General features: G+C 38.5%; 2 protein-coding genes across 3 annotated transcripts; both read left to right on the top strand.

The window, feature by feature from the left end:
- The first annotated feature begins 3,329 nt into the window (after window positions 1–3,329).
- LOC136367781 (parvalbumin beta-like) lies at window positions 3,330–6,448 on the top strand. The gene is made up of 5 exons (XM_066329576.1): window positions 3,330–3,485; window positions 3,805–3,875; window positions 4,435–4,567; window positions 5,320–5,429; window positions 5,981–6,448. The coding sequence occupies exons 2-5, from the start codon at window positions 3,815–3,817 to the stop codon at window positions 6,004–6,006; spliced, it is 330 nt and encodes a 109-aa protein (XP_066185673.1). The 5' UTR covers window positions 3,330–3,485; window positions 3,805–3,814; the 3' UTR covers window positions 6,007–6,448.
- Window positions 6,449–11,636: 5,188 nt separating this feature from the next.
- On the top strand, window positions 11,637–16,722 carry LOC136367780 (parvalbumin, thymic CPV3). 2 transcript variants are annotated; one of them, XM_066329575.1, is made up of 5 exons: window positions 11,637–11,728; window positions 13,785–13,852; window positions 14,254–14,351; window positions 14,833–14,942; window positions 16,454–16,722. In XM_066329575.1, the coding sequence occupies exons 3-5, from the start codon at window positions 14,263–14,265 to the stop codon at window positions 16,477–16,479; spliced, it is 225 nt and encodes a 74-aa protein (XP_066185672.1). In that variant the 5' UTR covers window positions 11,637–11,728; window positions 13,785–13,852; window positions 14,254–14,262; the 3' UTR covers window positions 16,480–16,722. The 2 variants fall into 2 exon arrangements, with proteins under 2 accessions (XP_066185672.1, XP_066185671.1); XM_066329574.1 differs by having other exon boundaries at window positions 14,219–14,351.
- The last annotated feature ends 5,393 nt before the right edge of the window (window positions 16,723–22,115 follow it).

Here is a 22,115-nt window from a genome sequence, read left to right as displayed (position 1 = left end):
CACTCCCTCAGAAGGGCACGTTGCTCTAAGAGGAGTTTGAGTATCTTCAAGGATAGAGGCTCTGTAACCTCCCTGGACAATCTGATAAGTAAGGATTAAATCCTCTGCATCAAGCTGTTACAAATTAATTAAACAAATAAAACACTGCTGAGTACACAGTTAAAAAGTATAATTCTGTTAGAAATGGTTTATGCTACATCAAATCAGACAGAATCTAACAAACTCTGGCATTTCCACACTGATCACCTGCTCTCAGATTTAGAGTAAGATCATCCTACTCACTATAACACTCAGTGTAAGACTGCTTCATAATTCCCAGCATAAAGGAGATGTGGTATGTGTGGTTTACCTTCACTTAAGATAATTAAAGAGCAACCCAAATTGTGAGTGGCAGATCTGAGTTCCACTAGGTCTGAAGACTGTGAGCTCTCAGACACCTCAGTCCCTTCACCACCTTGTGTGAGCTGTTTAATCTTTAATCCTCCCAATACTTCTTATGAAATAAAGATGTACCATGATCCCTTTAAGCAGGAACAAAACATAAAGAAATCTATTGTCCTATACAGGCTCCTAAAAAAAAGGATATAGAGGGCCAGGGTCACAATTCCAAACTCACCCTAGTGCTCTAGCCACTGAATTCACCATTTCTCTGAAACCAAAATTTTGGGTTGCCCTGAAAGAGGAGCAGAACCATGCATGAGATAAAACCTCCTGCTATTTAGTGGAAGCTGGCTGCCCCCTAACTTGATGTTCCTTTGGAAATCCCAATCCAAACTCCATTTTAAACCTGAGATTCAGTTTCAGCTCTCCAACTGTTTGAAATCTCAGTCATCTTCTAACAAGTAGAGAGCACAGAAAGGGCAAGGGGATGTCAGAACATTCATTGCACACATAGACTGGTACAGTTTCTTCTTTGAGTTAGCAGCCAGCCCATGTGGAAAATCTTTGATGCAGCATCATCAGAGGCCCCTGGAGCTCTTCACACAAACAGTGTGGGCAGAGGGGGGCAAGGCCGGATTAATTTCCTGGAATGGGTTACTGAAATAGATACATCTTGATTAAATCCCTGAACAGACACATACCTAACATTTTCATGTTCAATTTTGCATGTCTTTTAGAACATTTTACTAAGAGGATAATGTAGAGCATGAACTAAAGTGTTCACATTTTACAAAACTTTTTAATGTGTAAATTTTTAATTTCCATGTTAGTTTTGATTGTAAGAACAGACAGATACCTTTATATTGGTCTGGACCTCCTGGTGCATTTTCTGGATCAAAGATCTATAGAGCACATCAGCAGCTGAGACATCGCTGCTCCAGTACTTTTGATTCATTTGTTAGCATGTCTTACACTAATGAAAACAAGAAAATCAGTTTTGTATATCAAGCTTCATAAGAGAAAAACAGATTACCACACCAGTTACAATAGAAAAAGAAGGTGCCCTTAGACAGTGTCATTTTGCCTGCAGTCACAAAGGCATTATTGACCTTAAATCAAAGTGAAACTTCTGCCCAAGTAGAATATGCAAGTACTCGACTCAAAGGGAACATCAGTTCCATCACAACCATATGTTGATCAGTTGTGTTTTCTAGACATTGATGTCCTGCTTTAACTCCCAGGCTTCCAGAACTAATTGATTTCATATTTGTAATGATCTCCATACCAGATTGTAAAATTTAGCCAACATAAAGATAAAACCAGTAAGCCCTGATTTTGTTAGGCAAATGAAGTAACCTGTTTTTCTAAATCACCATGAAAGTCCTCGGGAATTATCTCAGATTTTTAGGTTTAATCTGTTTATATTCCTGTTCTTTCAAGTGATCGACTTGCTAGGCTAGACTTTCCTTTTAAATCCCTGTTCCTTGCTCTCTCCCCATGTGATGAACACCCTCCTGTTCCCTGTTCTCACCCTGGTCCTGGCTTTTCCCTCGTCCGCAGTCCCGCAGAGCTGTCACTTGCCTGTCTGTGGTGCCACCTTCGGGTGCTTTGCCACAGAAATACTCACCAACTCCCCGCTAAAAATGCTTTGTTATCTCAGTGTGAGGTCCTCGCAAGGATTACTTCTTGAATGTTCAGTAATTCCCATACAATTATCAAATTGTCTCTGATCCCGGGCCATAATGTGGATTATTTCCTGGGTGCTCGAGCCAAAGGCACAGCTAGATTCCCTATAGAAAAACTGCATCGTTTAATTTAGATTGCCACCAGTTCTTGATAAAATGCCTTTAAAAGTAACTTGTTCATTTGATCTTATATGATCCAGAAAAGTTAGTTTTTAGTTAGTTAGACACACAGCACGGGTTTAGAATAACACAGTCAGCGCTACTCTTAAAAATTCTTCTGTGGAAGAAATCAAGCAAACTGAGATAGATGAGGTTTTGTCTGTATTTTCATATATGTAATTTTTGAAAGACAGCAGCTTTATGCTATAGTGACTAGGGGATAGGCTTTATTTTAAATGTTCTCATTTAAACCTAAGCAATACTCCAGCCATGTTTACTTATGTGTCAGTGTGAAATATTCTCCCAATCGCTTTTTATACCACTGGGCAATTTCAACTATTCTCAAGACTATTAAGTTCCAGTAAATTTCATGACATAACTGACAGGGGGTTTCTATTAATATCCAGTAAGAGAAAAGCCGCGTTTTGATCTTAGCTGCTGTTTGAAACCTTACAGAAGTTTCATCACAGCAAGGAAGAATCAAATATCACTGATTTCACTGCTCTGTTTCCCTCCTGGCCATAACTGATCCACTCTCCTGTGTCCTGCTGAGCAACTGACAACCTTCATTCTGCAAATGGACACATTTAGTTGGATACTTTTAAAATGTGCACCATGCAATAAATTACTGCCGAGCAAATGCTGTCAAGATTAGACTTTTATAGCTAACCAAAGCTTATATAACAACTTATTAAAAGTAATTTGAAGAAGTTTTGTCTTTGAGCTTGTACTTGTATATCAGATATATCTATTACAAATCAGTATTAGTATGTTTTGAAGACTACTAGGGCAACAGCAGGAGTAGTGTTTCATGGGTAATTCATATCAGAATTGGGCACCTAAAAGTCAAAGTCCACTATGAAGATGTCCATTTCTTGTTATCATTAAGCAAGCAATAAAAAAATATATATTTCTTCATTTACATACTAAAAAAAATCATTTCACTAAAATAAGTGAGAGGATTTACTTCATACGGGCACTAAATCTTATATATTGTCTGAGACACCATGCACATTCCTTTGGGATATAAATATCAATCTGATTAGCTAGCAGGTCTTTTCAGCCACAGTATCCTATCCCCTGGGGTATCTGAGCCATCACGTGCCTCTGGGACTTCTGTAAAAGGTCAAGAGGACTTAACTAAGGTCTATATAAGTCCTTCTCTATGTCATTTAAAAAATAATTACATCAAGAGGACTCTGCAGATCTTTTACCTGACAATATTTTCTGTTCTTGGCTTGGGGAAAACTAAGTGGCCAGGTGAGTTCAAGCTTTCCTCTGGAGCTTTAGAAGACATCACAATAATTCACACCAAAAACACATGGAAATAACCAAAGAGGCCCAAATGCTGGGCAGTTCTATAAATACCTTTGGCTTTGTCCCCAGCTCGTACATCTGAAGACTTAACTGGAAATACCAATGGCTCAGATGCACAATGTGTATCTGAAGTAAAGGATTGGCTCCTGCAGGGCAGCCTGCCTGCTCTGCCCTGGGACCTGGGCTCACCTCGGGGCCACCTGCACAGCTGAGAGAGCAAGAGCAGTGGCAGCTCTACCCAAGAGTATTTTTCATTTTGCAGTATTCTTGGCATGGCTCTTTCCAGTATCCTGACAGAAGCTGAAATTGCTGCTGGTCTACAGAGCTGTCAAGGTAATATTTACGTTTTTAACTTGGCTTTGCAGTTTATCTGTCAAATTCCTTTGTCCTTGCTACCTCCAAGTCCCAATTCCAATGGAAACAGAAAACACTCAGATGCAAGTTTTAATCTTGGCCAGTGATGGTACTACAGGTACCATCATTTGTGCACTGTAGCAATTTTAAGGATGAGAAATCCAAAGGCTGAATCCTGCGCCAGAAATCTTGTTTTTGTCAGAGAATAATAAGAAAACTACTGCTGATTTCAAAACAAGAAAAATATTTATTTATCAAGTTCTACAGATGTGTCTTTCAGTGAAGTATCTATTTACAAGGGCATGTTCTTGCATGCTGAAGCCCACAGTCATTGTAACCTCCTAACTGTGAGACATTATTGATGGAAAAATCTCATTTATCTGGTATAAACTCAGGAAAATCAGAGACTGTTACTTGGGCTTTGTAATTATCCTCACTGTACTGCAGAATAGTTTGCTGCTTTTTGATCAAAAATTTTTTGTTCCAGATTTTTGAGTACTTTTCTTCATCTGTCCTTGTTTCCATCTGCTTATTTCAGCTGCTGATTCATTTGATTACAAAACCTTTTTTGTCAAAGTGGGTCTCAACTCCAAGTCCAAAGACCAAGTTGCCAAAGTCTTTGGAATTCTTGACCAAGACAGGAGTGGCTTTATTGAGGAAGAGGAACTGAAGTAAGTAAATAAAAGTTACCAACAGGGTCATGTCTTATCATCTAAAAATGCATGATAAGATCAGAAATATTCCCTTTCCTCTTGTCCCTTTGGATGGGAGAAAATCATGTGAGTGCACCTGTGTGTGAGTGCTGCTGCTGGAGGACCTGCAAGTCAAATAACAAAGGCAAGGCTGGATCACAATGGGGAAACTCTCTGACAGCACTGAAAATACTCGTTTCATGTAGCAACAACTGACAGACTGTGAAGATAAAAATAGCAGTTCTGCTATAGCTGCTTTTTATTATTGTAAGATTTTTTACCAGACTGAATTGAAAGAGCCATTTTTTTCTCTCATCTTTCTTCTTGTCACATGAATTCTACCTTCCAGATCATATTCATCTGACTTTGAAGTTAAAAGTAAGGTTAGAGAAATTCTTGCTACTGAGACTCTGCATCTTAGGAGAAAGAAGGGAGATAACAAGGTAGGGAAGAAGAATCCTGCTACTACAGAGTCAGCATTAATTTTGCCTTTTTTATCTAATGAATCAAGATGTCAGCAAGGGTTTTCGTAGGCTATGAAGCAGCATCCTCTTACTTCCTTACCCTCACTCTCAATGAAGGTAGAGGAAGTTTTGAAATAGTTTTGAAAGGAGCCATTGAAATAGTTCTCAAGAACTGAATCATGCTTGAAATTTTGCAGGTATTACCAATCCAAACCCTGAACACTTTCAGTACTATGTCTCACTCATTTGTTCTCTCACCTTTACCAGACTTTTCCTGAAGAATTTCTCAGCCAGTGCTAGAGCTCTGACTGATGCTGAGACCAAGGCATTCCTGGCAGCAGGGGACAGTGATGGAGATGGGAAAATTGGAGTGGATGGTAAGACTGCCCTTATTAAAATGATAATACCTGCCTTTGGGACTTCCTAAAGGCAGCTCTAGGCAGCTGCCCTGCTCCATGTATTGGATGTTATGGATCTGATCCCGAGGTGCTCAGATCTGCTGTGCTGTAGAGGGGATCTAACACAGGAACAGGTCTCTATTCTGCCCCTGGCTAAATTGGTCAGTCCCTTTTCTCATGTGTGGAGAATTTTTAAAACTGGAACCTAAATTCAGTCTATAATTTCACTGCTTTTTGCTTGTGAACTGTGATACAATGTGACACTTAAATGCAACACTTCCTTTGCCTTAAGTATCTATTATTATGAATACACAATGTGCTGCCTTTAAGGAATAATTCTCAGAGGAAGTAGCACTAGTTTCCCATTTTAACTTTAAAAATTAGGAGAGAAATTTTTGACTGTATGATTGCAAACAGAGATCCCATTTTAATATTCTTTTTTTCTGTTTTTTTTTTTGTTTTGTTTTGGTTTGGGTTTTTTTGTTTTTTGGGTTTTTTTGTTGTTGTTGTTTTGTTTTTTTTTTTTTCAGAGTTTCAAGCACTGGTCAAATCATAACCAGCAGTCAAGATAAAGACCAAGATATACGTGCCATAAACAATCTTTCCTATTGCAAACCTACCATTTATTTATTCATTTCATATCCTGAAAGGTCATGGACAATTGTTGGGAAGTGGTTTCATATTGCTGGAAAACATCTGAAGTGGTACAAGCACTACTCAAGCCACGCTGCCAGGTGTTTAAGCAGAAGGTCTATGCCACTGAGGGACTGAAGTGGAATCCACTCTTCACATCTGAATTTAGGGCATTAAAGATACAAACATAAATATTAAGAGAAGATGTTGAAAGAATCCCTGTGGGCCATTGAATTTTCAATATTTGCATAAATAGCTAGCATATGTTGTAAAAAAACTAACAGAATTAATAAAATGTCCAGGTGTAAGACCTGTTTATGGTAACTGGTATCAGTGGTATTTAATCAAGAGGCATTTTAATATTCCATATGTTTTTCTGTCATTCTTTATGCAAGTGATTGTGTTTTAGAGACAAACTATATTGCAGACCCTTTCACTAATTAAGTCATCAATTTAAGATAAACTGGATCCAGGATGAATTTAGATTACTGAAATAGCAATAGACTCAAAATTCCCCAAGGAATTGCTCACCTTCATGCCCACCCGATGGCACTATTGTTCCACTGCCGAGAAGCTAAACCAGTGTTCTGTGTGCTCGAATGAATTCCAGAACACTCCTCGTGTCCCGCCTGCCACTTCTGCCAAAAGCACTTCAGAGGAACAAGTCTCCGGCGCTCCATAAGAGAAAATGGGGGAATGCTGCCCAAATAATCAACATTCTGGTGCTTTTCTCCTCAGCACTGAGAATAACATTATGCCCACATCTCACAGGGTTGTAAAATGCATCATTGTTTCTGAGGAAAGTATAATAAAATGAAGAGTGCCATAAAAAATTGCTAAGAAACTACTCTTTTTTTCTTTACGGACAGATTGAAGTAGCAAGACAGACATACGGAATGAGGAGAATGCAAAATCCTCAGTAGCTGCACATGAATTGAAGTTCATTTTGTGCACTAGGTTAGGGTTCTGGTTGAAAAGCACTAGTGTGATGCTGTCATCACAATTTTGTCATAGTTTAAATGCACAGAGCAATCAAACTGGGCTACAGAAAACTCATTGCTAATAGTGTCTAATGAAACACTGCAGTGTATTGGGGTTTTGTCTTAGATATGTGACCAAAATAAAGACACAGCTAAACAGCCTTTAAAAAAATCTAGATGGCTTTAACCATACCAAACATTGTACTTCCAATACTACAGTTGCTCAAATGTACTCTTTTTTAAAAAATTGGAGCTCTTGAAAAGTCTGTTCTTGGACAATAATCTTGCAAAAACTGGTACGACTGTCTCATACTGCATTTTTTGGGACCTATTTAAGAGGACATTTCAGTATTTCCAAATCAAAAATCTTAATTTCAAAATTGCCTGCTGAGGTTGTCATGGTGCTGATGCACAATGTTTTTATGATGAGACATTATGGAGAAGGAAGGAAATATCAAAACAATGTTGGGGAAATCGTCACATTACACAAAGTTGAAGAAATCTACAAGAATTTAATGAATACTCAATAATGCGTTCATGCTCTATACATTAGCCAAAAATACATTTCCATTAACTCTAATGAATGAATCAGGTCCTAATATTGTAGAATTTTCTATAAGAGTGGAAAAAGAATTATCCATCAAGCAAATTGACATTCATTATTTCAATGTCATCTCAGGAGAGCAATTTAAAAAGGAAATTTTGCAGAATTAATGACTGCAGCCTAACTTCAGGGCTAAAAGCTCTCATTATTATCAGAAAATGTTGTGTCTCAGCTGATATGATATTCTATGTTTTCATCGTGCAATATGGGTCACCCAGACATTTCCAAGCATTGTACCACCATTAATGGCTAAATAAGAGAGAAAGGCACAGACAGCTCAGATAACTTCTGAGATAGCAGGCAGCTCCTTTATTTAACCACACTTACTTCCACCCTGATTAGCCTGCTAGGCCTACAAATCTAAGACAATTTCACCACTTACCATTCCATTAAGAACAGTAAAAAATTCATGACAAGGTAAGTCTGGTATCAGCTTCAGTGATCACTCCAGAAAGTTAAGAAGGGCTTGTGACTAGACAGGTTTTTAGATCTTTCCAGCATTACCACTAAGCAGATCAGAGCAGAAAATGCTTTTGTCTATGCACAAGGATACACTCACTTTCTTTTCCTCTCTGCCTCTCAGTCACACAGGCTGTCAGGTACTGGGAAATTTCTGTAACTACTTACCATGGGATTTAAGAAAGCTCTTCAAATATTGCCTCAGCTGGAAATACTGCTGCCTGATCACAAACATACATTCCCAAACAGCTCCCTTAGAGCAAACAACATTCTGCTGGAATCAGACATTCGGAGGTCTGAGACCCTAAATATGGGACTGCCTCTTATCAATGGAATTTTGTCACATGTTTGGTGCATGTGTTTTAACAGTTTGTCTGAATCTCCTTTCTTTAGGCCACTTCTGTTAAGCAAACGACTTCTGATCATTATTTATGATAAAGTTAACTCTAATTACAGAGGAATTTTGCTTCAAACCTCACTAAGGGTTACACATCCTCCTACTGCTGAAATTAATGGCCAAAATCCCACTGAAATCAACGAAGACAGGGAGTGAATACAGAAGTAGCTGCACTTCAGGGTTATTTGGTTTCTTTTGCCACGGTTCCTTACACTGTGGGGCACAGGGAAATGCAGCCATGTGCAAAGACACTTTGGTAACAGTAGAGTAGGACTGTACTTACCTTTTACATAGCACAATAGGCAGCATCCAGATTATTTCACAGCCTCCAACATTAGGGCAGAGTTATTCCTAAAATAGACAGAAACCCTGAACAATGTAGATTTGGAAAGAACACTCCATCTGACACTGCCTATAATGCTGACAGCAGACAGAAGCATGTTAGCCAATTACCTTTAGGGTCAGAGACAGAAAATTGCATTACTGATTCTCAGAAGAATTTTCAAGTGCTTTTAAAGACAAACACATATCAAATGCTGTCAGAGATCTTCCAGGACAGCTTTTTAAGTGAAAAAAAAAAATGTTTATCAGATCAGACTCTATGAATAAGTGACACGATTACTCAGCTATGCTAATCTATTTTGCTGTCATTTACAAACAGAAATCAAATTAATTTCCACAGAATGGTAAGAACATAATTTGAACTGAGGAAAGTTCACATAGTATTTCCCCTAACGTGAGAAAAGTACCTGTTTTCCTTTAGCTCCAGACCGACAGTGCTGCAGAATCTATCTTGTATCTTGGCTTCTCTAGTCCAGATCTCTGCTCAGTGCTTTGGGTAATATTCTCTACCTGCTGCAGGGAAAGAAAGTTTTGCACTGGGGCCTGGCTTTTCTCTTTCATCGTAGCAAAAATGTCAAATACTACAGCATGTGCTCAGACTTCTCTGTTAAATATGGCAAAACAGTATGGCCCAAGCAACAATTCAAATTAAATGCTGTTATTATTTCTTTATTTCTACATGATTAAAGCATTTGCCCTAAGAGACAACTTGAAGTTGTAGGATATAATACATTTTGTTGTAAAGGTCCTTTGCAATGATTATAGCTGTAAGCACACTAAGATTCTCTGCTGTCACCACTGAGACATCAACACTGCCATCAGCCACAGAGGTTACTGAGTATCTATTTTAGTTACTTCCAAACTCATTACTAAGGCAGAATCTGTTATCCAGGATCATGATACAATTGGCCCTGACACAACCAGGGCTGAAAGATGGAGTTGTGTGGGTTTGAGAACAGCTGCTGCAGCATCTCTTTACACTGTTGTAGTTGGTCTCAGGTTAATACCTCTCCTCTGATCTCACCTGAGACAACTGCTGATGTTTCTTTTGCATCTGCTTGAAGTTATGGCTTTGGTTGATTGCCACTGCTAATTAACTCTGTACTTTATGCCAAACAAAACACAAAGGGTAAAAGACTACTCCACAACCTGCCGATGTTTTACCAAAGCACAAATTTCCTCTGATACTTAAAGAAGTAAACAGTGCTTGATTTGAAGACAATTGTTTCATATGTTTAAATTCCTAACAAGGAGTTATCAGTATGAATATTCGGTATTTCTCAGAATCACAGCTTCAAGTTTAATTCTGGAAGTCTGGGAAAAAAAAGTTCTAATATTATTTAATAGGGATATCTAGGTGAAAATGACACTAGGTATGCAAATACATAAATATTCAGATGATCAACCCAACAGAACTTTCAGATGTCTCTCGTAGAGCAAAAAAATCCCAAAACCAACCAACCAAAAATTAATTTTTTTTCTTGAATTTCATAGGAGCAAGTGCTAAACATTAATGGAAACTGTGCAATACTAAGATTTTGTGTCAGATTTTGCACTGTTGTTAACTGCCCATTACTTAGCAGCTGGTTGAATTATTAGGGATTTTCTTTGTAGTGTTACATTGTTTGCATAGCATCTTTTTAAAAAACACTTTCACAGCTCTCCATTTTTGAATGCATGAAGTAATTAAAACCACCTGTGTTAACACATAACCAAGAAAGAAGGAAAATAGGCCGATAATTCAGATGTAAAATAGATTGTCTTGTTAATATATCCCTTAATATATTAACCCCTGATTATTGCATTCTAATTGTAGTGGAGGGAAACCTGTACTTCAGATGAAGTGTCATTAATAAATAAATAAAACCCAGTAACCCTAGATTCCCACCTGTATCAGTGTACAGTGACATCAACTTGATTCTGAAATTCAGCTCTTTTAGGCTTTTGTAAACTATCTTTCAGCCAGGATTAGCATCACTTTTGTTGTCAGCATTGAATTTCAAACACTTAAAGATCTCTTCAAAAGCAATCATAGCAATTATTTCATTTTTATTTGAGATCATATTCTAATATGATATACTAATTCTGGCTATTTTACAGCTGTTGAACAGACATAAAACTAGCTCAGCACTCTGTGCCACGGCAGAGGGCATGAGGTAACCAGATGTCATTCTTTGAACATTCGGTGCTTATGCCCAGATCAGTTGTAGACATATCTTGAACTTGAGCATTATATGCTCACCTTGATCTTGTCATTTTCCTCCATTTCAATTCCCTTGTTCTCATTAGCTGCCAATATTAGAGGCATATGGCAAGTCAAATGCTTAAACAAAGAGAGCAGTTCCATGAGTACCATGCAGGAGCCAGCAGAAACAAAGGAAGTCTCCTATAAAAGAACATCTATGGCACTGTCACAGAGGACTGAAAAAAACCCTTTTCTCTAGAAACATCTTGTTCAAACTCATATCGACTTCAGATGATCATAAAGGAGAAAATGCAACAGAGTGTAATAAAGATGCCAAAGAGAATGAAGTTTTTTCAGGATGATTCTGGAAAAAGCACAGAATGAACTTCATCCCCATGCCCACTGCCTGACAGACACCATGGAAATCTCAGGCAGAAAGCAACATGAATATATAGAATGAAGAAGATAAATGGAAAGAACACCAAAAGACATATGATCAGACTTTCAGCTTGTACAAATCAGCACTGTTTAATTTGCTTTAATCACACAATACTAATTTACAGCAGCCCAGGATTCTTACGTAAAGTGTCCTTCCAGGTCACTATAACCAGCTTCTCTACTGGAAGCAATAGAAAGAGCATTTGTATGTTCATGGACAGCTGGTATTTGGGACCAAAGGTAAGCCTGAATATTTGTGATTTATACCATGTTCCTTCACATACAAAATAGGTAGCAAGAAAGTTAAAAGTATCATTAAATGATGTCTGCTTTTTGTATTACTTATACTTTACATTTCTCTATCCAAATTCAAACGGTGCTATGGAAAAAAAGGTGTCCATCTGCTGTGATGGACACTTTTCTCACTGTCATTAAACCAAGCAGGAGTGAACACACTGTAGTTCATTAACTTACATCAAGGCTTAGATATACCTATTACTCTGCTCCACAGTATAATTTGTAACCACTGCTACTATAAAAATATTACCTCTTTGGTGTGCCATGCTATTTCCATTTGTTTAAAAATAAAACAATGTTCATGGATTAAGAGAACATCAGTTTAGATATCATAATTGATTTCTACACAGTAAATACTAACCAAAATTCATGTGAGTTTTATTGGTCTCTGTCCTAGAATTTTGTCCATATAAACTCCCTTAAAGATGGCAAACAGATTTTTGTCTGAGAAGGAAAACCTCCCATCTGCTGTTATGAATTTTCTCAAGGTTTTTTTGTTCCCAAAGGAATACACCTGAAATATATAATAAACCCTCATTTATTTATACATATAATTAAAACTTAGTTATTGGTGAAATAGATTGTGAGAGCGTGTTATAAAATCTATATAAAACTATTTCCACACTAACGAAGTCTGATTCCTACAACCTGTAGAACTTGCTACAATTAGTAAGCCTATTATTGATTTCATGTCATTTAAAATATTCAAAATTTATTATTAAGAGGGCAAACTGATTGTACATAATTTTCCAAGGAATACTGACTACAAGATTAGTTTATTCAGCTTTACCTAGTTCATCATTTTCTGTCACTGAAGACACTAGTTTCTGTTTCTTTAATTCAGAAAATGAAATACAAAATGAAGCTTACTGCAGAAAGATCATCCAAATTAGAAAATGCTTTCTCTAGCCTAGTGACAAGTTATCTTTGTCAGAACGACACATTGTCACCTCTGATCTGTCATCTCCAACATCCTTCATACATTCCAAAGGATCAACACACCCAGAGGGAAAAAAAAAAAATCTCTTTTCACAAGGATTTGGCTGCTGGAGTCATCTTCCGAAGAGTGACTTCCAGGTGCAGAGGTTACCTGTTAACATACTTGGAGGCTGAAAGGCTGCTCTGATGGCAGAGTTGTACTTAATTAAGCACTAGTGGATTTATTTTAAAAAAAACTGTTCTTTTTGTCCATATTATCTTAGGATATAAATAGAAAGAAAAGTTTAATTAGTTAAGGAAGAAATTTAAGCCAGGTCTCAATTCAAACATTTGATCCATGGAAGTGTAACCTAAGTAGTGGTTATTGTCACCTTTTGAATCCTTTATAAGACAGAGTGGCAAGCCAGAGCCAACATTACTATTTTGCCTGGTATCTCCTCAGCTATTTTTCCTTTACCTAGCTGAGAAAACTCTAAAGGTGAGCAGCTGACTTGAGATCAATTAAATAAAATTACTGTGCAGAACTGCACCAGTAGTAAGTACAACCATTGTTCTAAGGTTTTTATTTTAATTGCTGAAATACATATGGATGGACTTTACATAGATAAGTATCAGTTTTCTTTTTATTCTTCAGAGCTGTTTGGGGAGATAAGAGAAGGGAACTTTCTTACTTTTCCTCTTTCAACTGCATGTAACGTAACCTGTATTGCCAGATTCTGTGCATTCCACTAAGACTATTTACTAGAGTAACAGTTACATAGAGTTTAAAAATATGCTGTATTTATATAGGTTGCAGGTAAATGATAAAATATTGATCATCAACTCACAATATGGTTAATGTAATCTATCTCATTAGCAAGCATTATTTCTGCACTGCTATTTTTAAGGAATGTACTAAATCTTGTAATTTGTTAAGGAATAGCAGAGACGTCACTTTGATCAATGAGATTCATCTGCTTTTGTTGACCTTATAGTAATCTTCAAAACACAGAAAAACCCAATTTGTTTTAAGATGCACTTGCATTTCAAAACTCTGTTTGCAATATTCTATTTTGCACAGGTTTAAAATGAGCCTTACAGACATTCTAAGCCCTTCTGACATCGCTGCTGCTCTGCGGGACTGCCAAGGTGAGAAAACAATTAAAACTGTCAAAATCTCTTATTTTGTGTAACCCATGGCAAATTTAACTCAGTCCCAAAGGAATACTGAACAAGTGCATACTTTAAACAGATTTCTGTAATCTCTGTACTCAGCTGTCACAGTACCTTTGTTCATAACTGGTTTATATTGTCAGTTTGGAATTTATCCCCACATGATTTTGTTGGATGCTTAGGAGGCTATGGGGCAGTATTGCACATTCACTCATTCTTTGACAGGCTTCACCTACTGATCATGTTTAGAACAATTAAAATGTAACAAAGTATTACCTCAGACCATTTAGGAACATTGAACACAATGGTCTGGGGTTAATTTCTCTATTAATTTATTTTCAGCTCCAGATTCCTTTAGTCCCAAAAAATTCTTTCAGATCAGTGGGATGTCTAAAAAGAGTAGCAGCCAGCTCAAGGAGATCTTCCGGATTCTCGACAATGATCAAAGTGGCTTTATTGAGGAAGATGAGCTCAAGTAAGGATTTTATTAACTACTTGGAAGATATCAAAAAAATAACCACTCTTTCCATTCCAGAACTTTCAGTAAATGTGAACACAATTTATGCTAGATGTTGAAAAAACCTTCAGCAGATTGTGAAAGATATACTTAAATAGATCATCCTTACAGAGAAAAGCAAATTATAATAACTGCCTTTTACGCTCAGTACAGAAAAAAAAATAGCACTTTAAGGCTGGATTTCCATAGTGAACAGAATCAATTCAATCAGGGCTGCACTTGTAAAGCAGAGATACATACAAATAAGATTCAGCTTGTCAAACAAAGCAGTGTTTTAAGGACTTGGTTATTGTGGTAAATTAGTTAGATATAGTTTATAGAGATAACTCTCTCTAAATAGTTTACCACAATATGATCTAGTTTATACCTGTTTGATTCTACAACAACCATAAAAAATACTATGGTGTGAAAATCTAAATCCAAGTTGTTTCCTCCCAAGGTATTTCCTTCAGAGGTTTGAGTGTGGAGCCAGAGTGTTAACCAGCTCAGAAACCAAGACCTTCTTGGCAGCTGCAGATCATGATGGGGATGGTAAAATCGGGGCTGAAGGTATTGACTCCTTTAAGTGCAGAATGAGCCTCCTCAGGATGTTTGTAGCTATGTGGAATTCTCTTTTATGTTGATGGTACATTAATGCACTCCCAGTGATTTTACTGAAACCTTTGAGTAGCAACTTGTTTAAGGGTGGAAATGGTCCCTGATCTTACAGGTTCAGCTCTGCAACTCTTTTTGCACGAGCAATTAAAAAACTCTAAGGAACTTTCCTGTTGCTACTCACTCCTGTATTTCAAGTTGTTCTGAAAGGAACTGCCCCTTATCCCTCCTCCCACTTACTCTAATGTAAGGCACCAGTGGCATCACTTAGAATAGACAAATGTAAAATCAAGGACAAAAGAACCAGCTGTACAAAGGAGAACAAACAGCTCATACATCAGCTTGTTTACAGCAGCCTCTACCCCACAGAAATTCCACTGGGCACTGAAATCATTCTCAATATGCAGCCTGTAGTTCTGTGTTCATTTTGCATAAGGACCACAGAATGGTCAAGTGTCACTACCCCAGTATGAGACCCCACAACGGGATCTGTGCAGGGATAGCTGCTCTTCATCTTCCGTGGCAGGTTAAGGACCAGATGGGAAGGAGCAGCTGTTTAAGGAAGCACATACTGCACTCACAACGTGGAAACACTGGTGTGATTTAATGGCTGCACAGTGCAGAAACCTCCTGATCTCCTAGTTCCATATTTCTGTGCCCTGTTTTGGAGACAAAGCACACACAAAAGGCCTGCAGCTAATGGCAACTCACCCCATGAGAGCAGTGAGCCGCCTAGACAAGCATGAAAGGGGCTTAGGGAATAGCATGCAGGGAATGTGCTGGCGTGCAGAATCCCCAGCTCACTGCACTGGCAGGACAGAACCCTTCTGTTTCTTTCTTTAGAAGGAATTAAATCCAGTTCCTTAGGAACTATGCCAGAATAAACACACATGATTTATGAAGCAATCTGTATATTAATACAGTCACTCATGGATGGGACTGATCAGATACTCTAATTCACAGAAGCCAAACATTTTAAAGATCTTTAAAATAACAGTATCTTATTACACAACTGATCACCACAGGATCATACCACGTGGAACTGCACAGTGATTTTAGCTTTAGACTGTGCTCTAAATCAACACTTCTCAATGTCTGAAGCATTACAAACAGTTCATAAAACACATGGATTCACTTTTCATTTTTTTTACTTGAGCTCTTAACTACTTCTTACTTAGATTCCATATAAGGCATTTCATTATTTTTGCCTAAGAATAGTATTATGCAGAAAGAAGGACAAAACTACCCTGAATATTTAATTATTCCCTGTAAGTCAGCAAAACACACTGCCTTTCCATGTGTTGTTTAGAAGAGGATGTTTAGGTGGTGCCTCTTGCCCACACATTTCTTCTCTGGTCATTGATCAGATGTTCATTCTGTTCATTCCTCTTCTAAATCTCTTCAAAAGCCCCTAATCCTTTCATGTTACTATTTCTTTCATGTAAATATTCTCTTATCTTTCACAGAATTCCAGGAAATGGTGCAGGCTTAGATGTTGAAAAGGACCAAACAAGATAGAATTGGGATGAATCTGCACAAGACACTCCCAAACCTTGAAAATCAGGAGTCCCTTATTTATCTTGACAGTGTCTGTTATTTTTTTCACTGCCTCAGCAACATAATGAAACACTGATTACTGATTTTTTCATTGTGTGGACTATTTACCATGTTTTAACCTCTACTTTAGCAGACACTACCCTTAAAAATATCCAATAAAAATTAATAACATACTGTATGTAGCCTGTGTCCATTTTTTTGACTCTTATATTGAAATATGAGAATTCTTAAACCAAAAGTGTTAATCCCTCCAAGATCTTGAACTTATCCGCTCTTCATAGATGGAGTATCTTTTGAAATGAGTAGTTCTGTTTATAATAGCCCTTCTGGATTAAGTTTAGGTTCTCAGAACACTCAGATCATCAAAGATTAGCAGCTCAGATACAGTTGTGAGATAGGTGAGGGTAAAATCTCTCACAAGTGAAAAGCAGTTATATATTTTTGCTTAAGAAGTGGCTTCTGCATGAGGCTGTTGCAGTTTTAAACCACTCTTTCACATCAGTCAATTAATAGATGAGGAAAGCAAAAACCACAGGCTTTCCTGCAGAGAGAATTCAAAGGGAAGCCTATGAGGACTTGAGGTTTCAGATAACTGTGAGGTTTTAAGAAGCAGAGAGGAAACAAGATATCTTCTTGGTGGTATTTTCTCGTTTTCTCACTAGGGAGCACTGCAAGTGTGGAGAAAGAATTCGTATAAATGTGTGTTGAGAAAGCTCCAACTCTCCCTGATGGGCTGGACTGATGTATTAAAATGTCCCTCACAAACACATCCATATCAGGGAATGCTGAAGAAATGTCTTTTTATGAGCAAACAATTCATTCACTCGTTAGAAAAGGAGATATTCAGATGCTCTGATGCTGTATTTATGCCTTCACTTGCTTTCTAAACATTAGTAAATTGCAGGCCATGCACATGCAGCTTGCAGAGGCACCACAACACAACAGAAGCCTTTAAGCAGAGTGAACAGTTCAGTCACTGCAGTTTCAGTGCATTTCTTCCTTTGCTGCAGAAGACTACATTCAAAATTAACTGCAGTTTTTCCTTATCGAAAGTCTCTATGAACACTGGTAATTGTGCACAAAACCACCAACCCCAGAAAGGAACTGTTTCTGAGATAACCAGCTGTTCCTGGGCAAGAGACTAATGAGTAGGAATGGACTTGTGAAAAGGACCAGGTACCTTTCAGAGCACCAGAGTCACAGAGTCCATCCAGTTAATGCTTTCATAAGCTGGGCCTCTGCTCTCTCCCAGCCTGTGTGTTGCAAACCTAACAAAGCGGTACTTTAAACATTTCTGTTGATTACAACATCCTCATCATCAAAGCAAAAGCAGTTCAATAAATTAAAATTCTCCTGAACTCACTGTGAAGAAAAGTTCATGCAGTGCTATCCTCTAAGTCAGCCTAGACACTTTAACCCAAAACACATTCCATAATGATTCCTCTCTGGTTCTTCCTCTGTGTTTTCTGCAGCAACCTACTCTTTTGGGAGCCAAGCAATGGCAAGCCAGACAAGAAACATCCATCACCTTTAAAAAAGGTGTACATATTGATCCACAGTTCTCAACAGCTGACAACTGAAAACAGAATTTTTGTATCATTTCAAGACGTTTTCAAGCAGATTAATGTGATATACAAGTTGTTATATACAAGTTGTTTGTAAGCTGGTAGACTCAGTACATTTAATATGGTCATCACAGTTTTCCTTTTACTGGAGAAAAATAATATAAACTGATAAAAAATTAACAGTGGATTTTGATACTACTTCTTAATATTATGAAATATGCTCTAGAATATAAATCTCTAGAATATCAGTGACTTAAACAGAGCTATTCAGATTTACACATGCCGAGGGTCTGAGCCATGAGGAACTGAGCCATGGCCACTCTCCGAACATAAGATGGGTGTCACAGGACAGTCACAAGAAATAAAATGTGTTCTTGGCAAGGAAATCAGTCTGATGACAGAAGGGTCTTGGAGTAGTTCACATGTAAGTAACAAACAAACTGCTCTCCATTTCACTGACAATTAAGTGTCCTGACCTTGACTAATCATCTTACATCAGGCAGGCAAATGCCCGTAAAATAAAGAATTTTCCAGGTGTTGTTGCACTCCAAACTCCAATTCCTTTAAATGTCTCAGCCTTTGCACTGTGGACCTCGACAAAGAAACCCAGAGGCAAAGTACAAATTCTGTTGCTCCCCACTGAGATGCAACAGGATGCTGGAACAGGTCTCCAAACAGAAAAATACACTTGCCCTACTCAAGATATTCTGAGATCTCTCAAACATCCGAAATATTGCAGTTAAAGAATCTTTCTATGCTTTCCATCAGGAAAAAAAGTACCTTAAAAACCCAAGTAAAAACAGCACCTACGCCAGCAGATTCAAGTCAGGGAACACTTGTTGACTTGTAGGAAGAAACATTAAAAATTAAAACTTCTTATCACTTCCCCAGGATCCTTGAAACATTAAATCATACTTTTGAATGCTCTTGTAAAACATGTGATTGTGATAACTCAAACTGAATGTACTCACTGACAAAGATACTTGTCTGCTCCCTAGCCTAAAACAAAACAGCACTGGTAAAGCTCCTAGAGACATGGTCTGTGTCAGGCAGGCTCCTGTAGTTGAGAAAGCTCCTGGGCAGGGTTTTATTGACTGACAAGGAAGGAAAAACTAAGTATACTGGCCATGTTTAACTTCCATTTAACATATCATATGGGTGCTGACTCTAAATATATATTTAATTAATTGGATGGAAATAATAATTAATCTATTGCATTCACCACAATTCGACCTGAAAGGCAGCAGTCAAAAATCAGCCATCACTGGCAATCATCCTTACAGATTGCAATAGAAGTTGCAAGTGGTTATCAGAATTGCCAATTGTACATTGCATACAATTATTCACTAGACACAGCTACTAAAAATAGTAGAATATTTATGATTCCCTTAAAATACAGGTCTCGAAAGTGCTATTCCATGTCACATTATGTGCCTCACAAAGACTTTGTGCCAGTCTACCCTGTCTGTGAACAGTTAACATTGAGATATGAAAAAACCCCAGCAGCTTTATTCAACCTCTAAGCCGAAAAATGCCATGCCTTAAATGTGTCAAACTGTGACATAATTCTTAATGTAATTCTCAGTTTTTGCAGTGCTCAGAATGGAAATAATTAATATATTAATATAATCCTGAAATTCTTTTAACTGCCTAGCCCCTTCTTCATCTTCTCTTCTCAGCTTTCCTTCATATGCAAGCTAGTAACATTAAACAAACAAAAACATTTCAATATCGCAAGTTTTGCATGAAAGCAGTTTTTCAATTGCTACTCATTAACTTTGTATTCTTAATCATAGCCCAAGCTAGGGTAAAGTTATTGCCTTCCTTTATGAAATCTCTGGTCCTGCAAAGCAAATGCATCCATTATTAAACCATTACTCACCACAACACCCCCAGTGCTGCTCACATTCCCTGACATCACACTCAGAAGAAGTCTGGGGGATGTGGAGGCTGTCTCAGCAGGAGCCCAGCTCCAGCTGCACTGTTGTGTTTTCCCACACAGCTCCACAGGCCTGTTGCAGTGCTAACAAAGCGTGCAGACCAGAGATACACAGGCATTGTGCTTTTTGCTGGATCACAGCATTATTTTGTAATTTATTTGCTAAACTAATCCCAAACTGCTGAGTCTACGCATTTGTTAACGCATTTAGACTGCATACTGTCAATGGAACAGCTATTCGAGCTGTCAGCTGTATTTATTTAAAGCTGTCAGCTCTAACACCCAGAGTGATTTATAGTACACCTTTTTGTGAAGTCTGCTACTATGCAGCTGATGGAAGTGCTCAAAATAGTATCCAGAAATAGGCTCAAGAAACCAAAACATATGTCTACGCAATACTATTTCTTACTTCTATGTAATTATAAGAGCAAATTGGAAAGCACTCATAAAGCTGTTAATTGGTTGTCCCTTGATGCAGGGGTTGTCCTGCAAATTCCCAATGTACTTATGCAGCAGTTTAATTTTACATAATCATGGGTTAGGAATCACATTTCAAACTCGGGGTGATCTGATGCCACTTTGAAAATGTCAAGGTGTGGTGTTACTGCACATACAATTAAGAAGATGGGATGAAATTGAAACCACAATCGAAGTTTCTTCATGCCCTGTTAATGTGTACATTAGAAATGTAATAATTTAACTGAATCTGTTATCACTTGCTCATTGTAGAGTCTCACAAATACTTCCACCAAAAGCAATGTCAAGTTACAGATGAGGTTGCACTGAGCAGAATTATATGTTGGCAATCACTACACATACATTAATTCCCTTCCTAAGGAAAGCTGGACATGGAAGAACCTTCCTCAGCAATCCCCCTTTACAGTAAGTACCCAGTGTCCAGCCCCATGTACCTCCACAATACATCTCTTGCACCAGTGTTTGTATTGCAGCAGTGAACAGGCCCCCCACTCACAGCCCAGGATCTCCATCTTGCAAAGTCCTGAACACACATCTAAACATTTTAACCAACACAAGCAAAAACCTACAGTCAGTGCTGGTTTTTAATTTCTTTGGTGAGAAATTATTTAACTTGCCCATCAATACTACCAATTTTAAGAATTTCCTTGTTTTGCTTTAAGTGAGTATTATAAGCAAATTAACCTCCCCTCTGGTCCGATCACCACCTCACCCCTGCCTGCAGTGGAGCACAAGCAAGAAAGGGAATTTGGCTCCTTTTGTTTGAGACATTCAATCCTGACTGGATTTTCCCAGAAATTTTCTCAAGTGTGCTGCACCCAAATGGACAGACCACAATGAAAGGGTCGATCTGCACACACTGCTGAATTTTAACTCGGAGCTGTAGCATAGGAAACAAGAAATACTGTACGTGGATATCTCATCCTGACACATTTGGCCTGATCCTTCCTCAGAGCCTGCTCAGGGAAATGCTGGGGGGCTCAGCACAGCAGGACCTTCCCCCAGCCTGCCTTCCTGACAAGGAGAAGGAGTCACCTTCGGCTGTGACCTCCCTGAACACACCCTGAAATGATAATGCAGATTCTCTGTGCAGCTTTGGAAGAATTTCCTACAGCAGTTCGAGACCTGGGCTCTCTGGAAATGCTGTGTCTGTGGTGTGGCACAGCCTGTCGTGTCACTCCTGCCTGTCCAGGCCACACGGGAGGAGCTGCTCTCTCTTGAGTGGTCTGGGTTAAACGCCACTCACGCGGGCAGGAAAGGTGACACCCGAGGTGGTGATCTCTGCACCATGGAAAGGAGCCTGCACGCATCCACATGAACTCACATATCCAAACTCCAAGCTGAGCCATGGCACGGGGCAGGAGGGATGGGATGGAGCTGAGTCCAGTGGGATTTGCAGCCATGGCACAAAGTAGAGATGGGATGGAGCTGACTCCAGCAGCCCAGGGGGAAACAGCGGTCATCCTTCTCAGTTTGGGTGGCCTCAGAGGGGGCTTTTTATTTCTGTGGCTTGCTCGAGACAGGAGCCCTGCGAGCTGTCTGTGCTCTCCAGGAGCAGAGAAAGCTGTGGACCATCAGTCGTGCCTCCAG

The sequence above is a fragment of the Sylvia atricapilla genome, chromosome 15 (assembly GCF_009819655.1).
Source record: "Sylvia atricapilla isolate bSylAtr1 chromosome 15, bSylAtr1.pri, whole genome shotgun sequence".
NCBI lineage: Eukaryota > Metazoa > Chordata > Aves > Passeriformes > Sylviidae > Sylvia > Sylvia atricapilla.
This window is presented reverse-complemented; position numbering and strand designations above follow the sequence as displayed.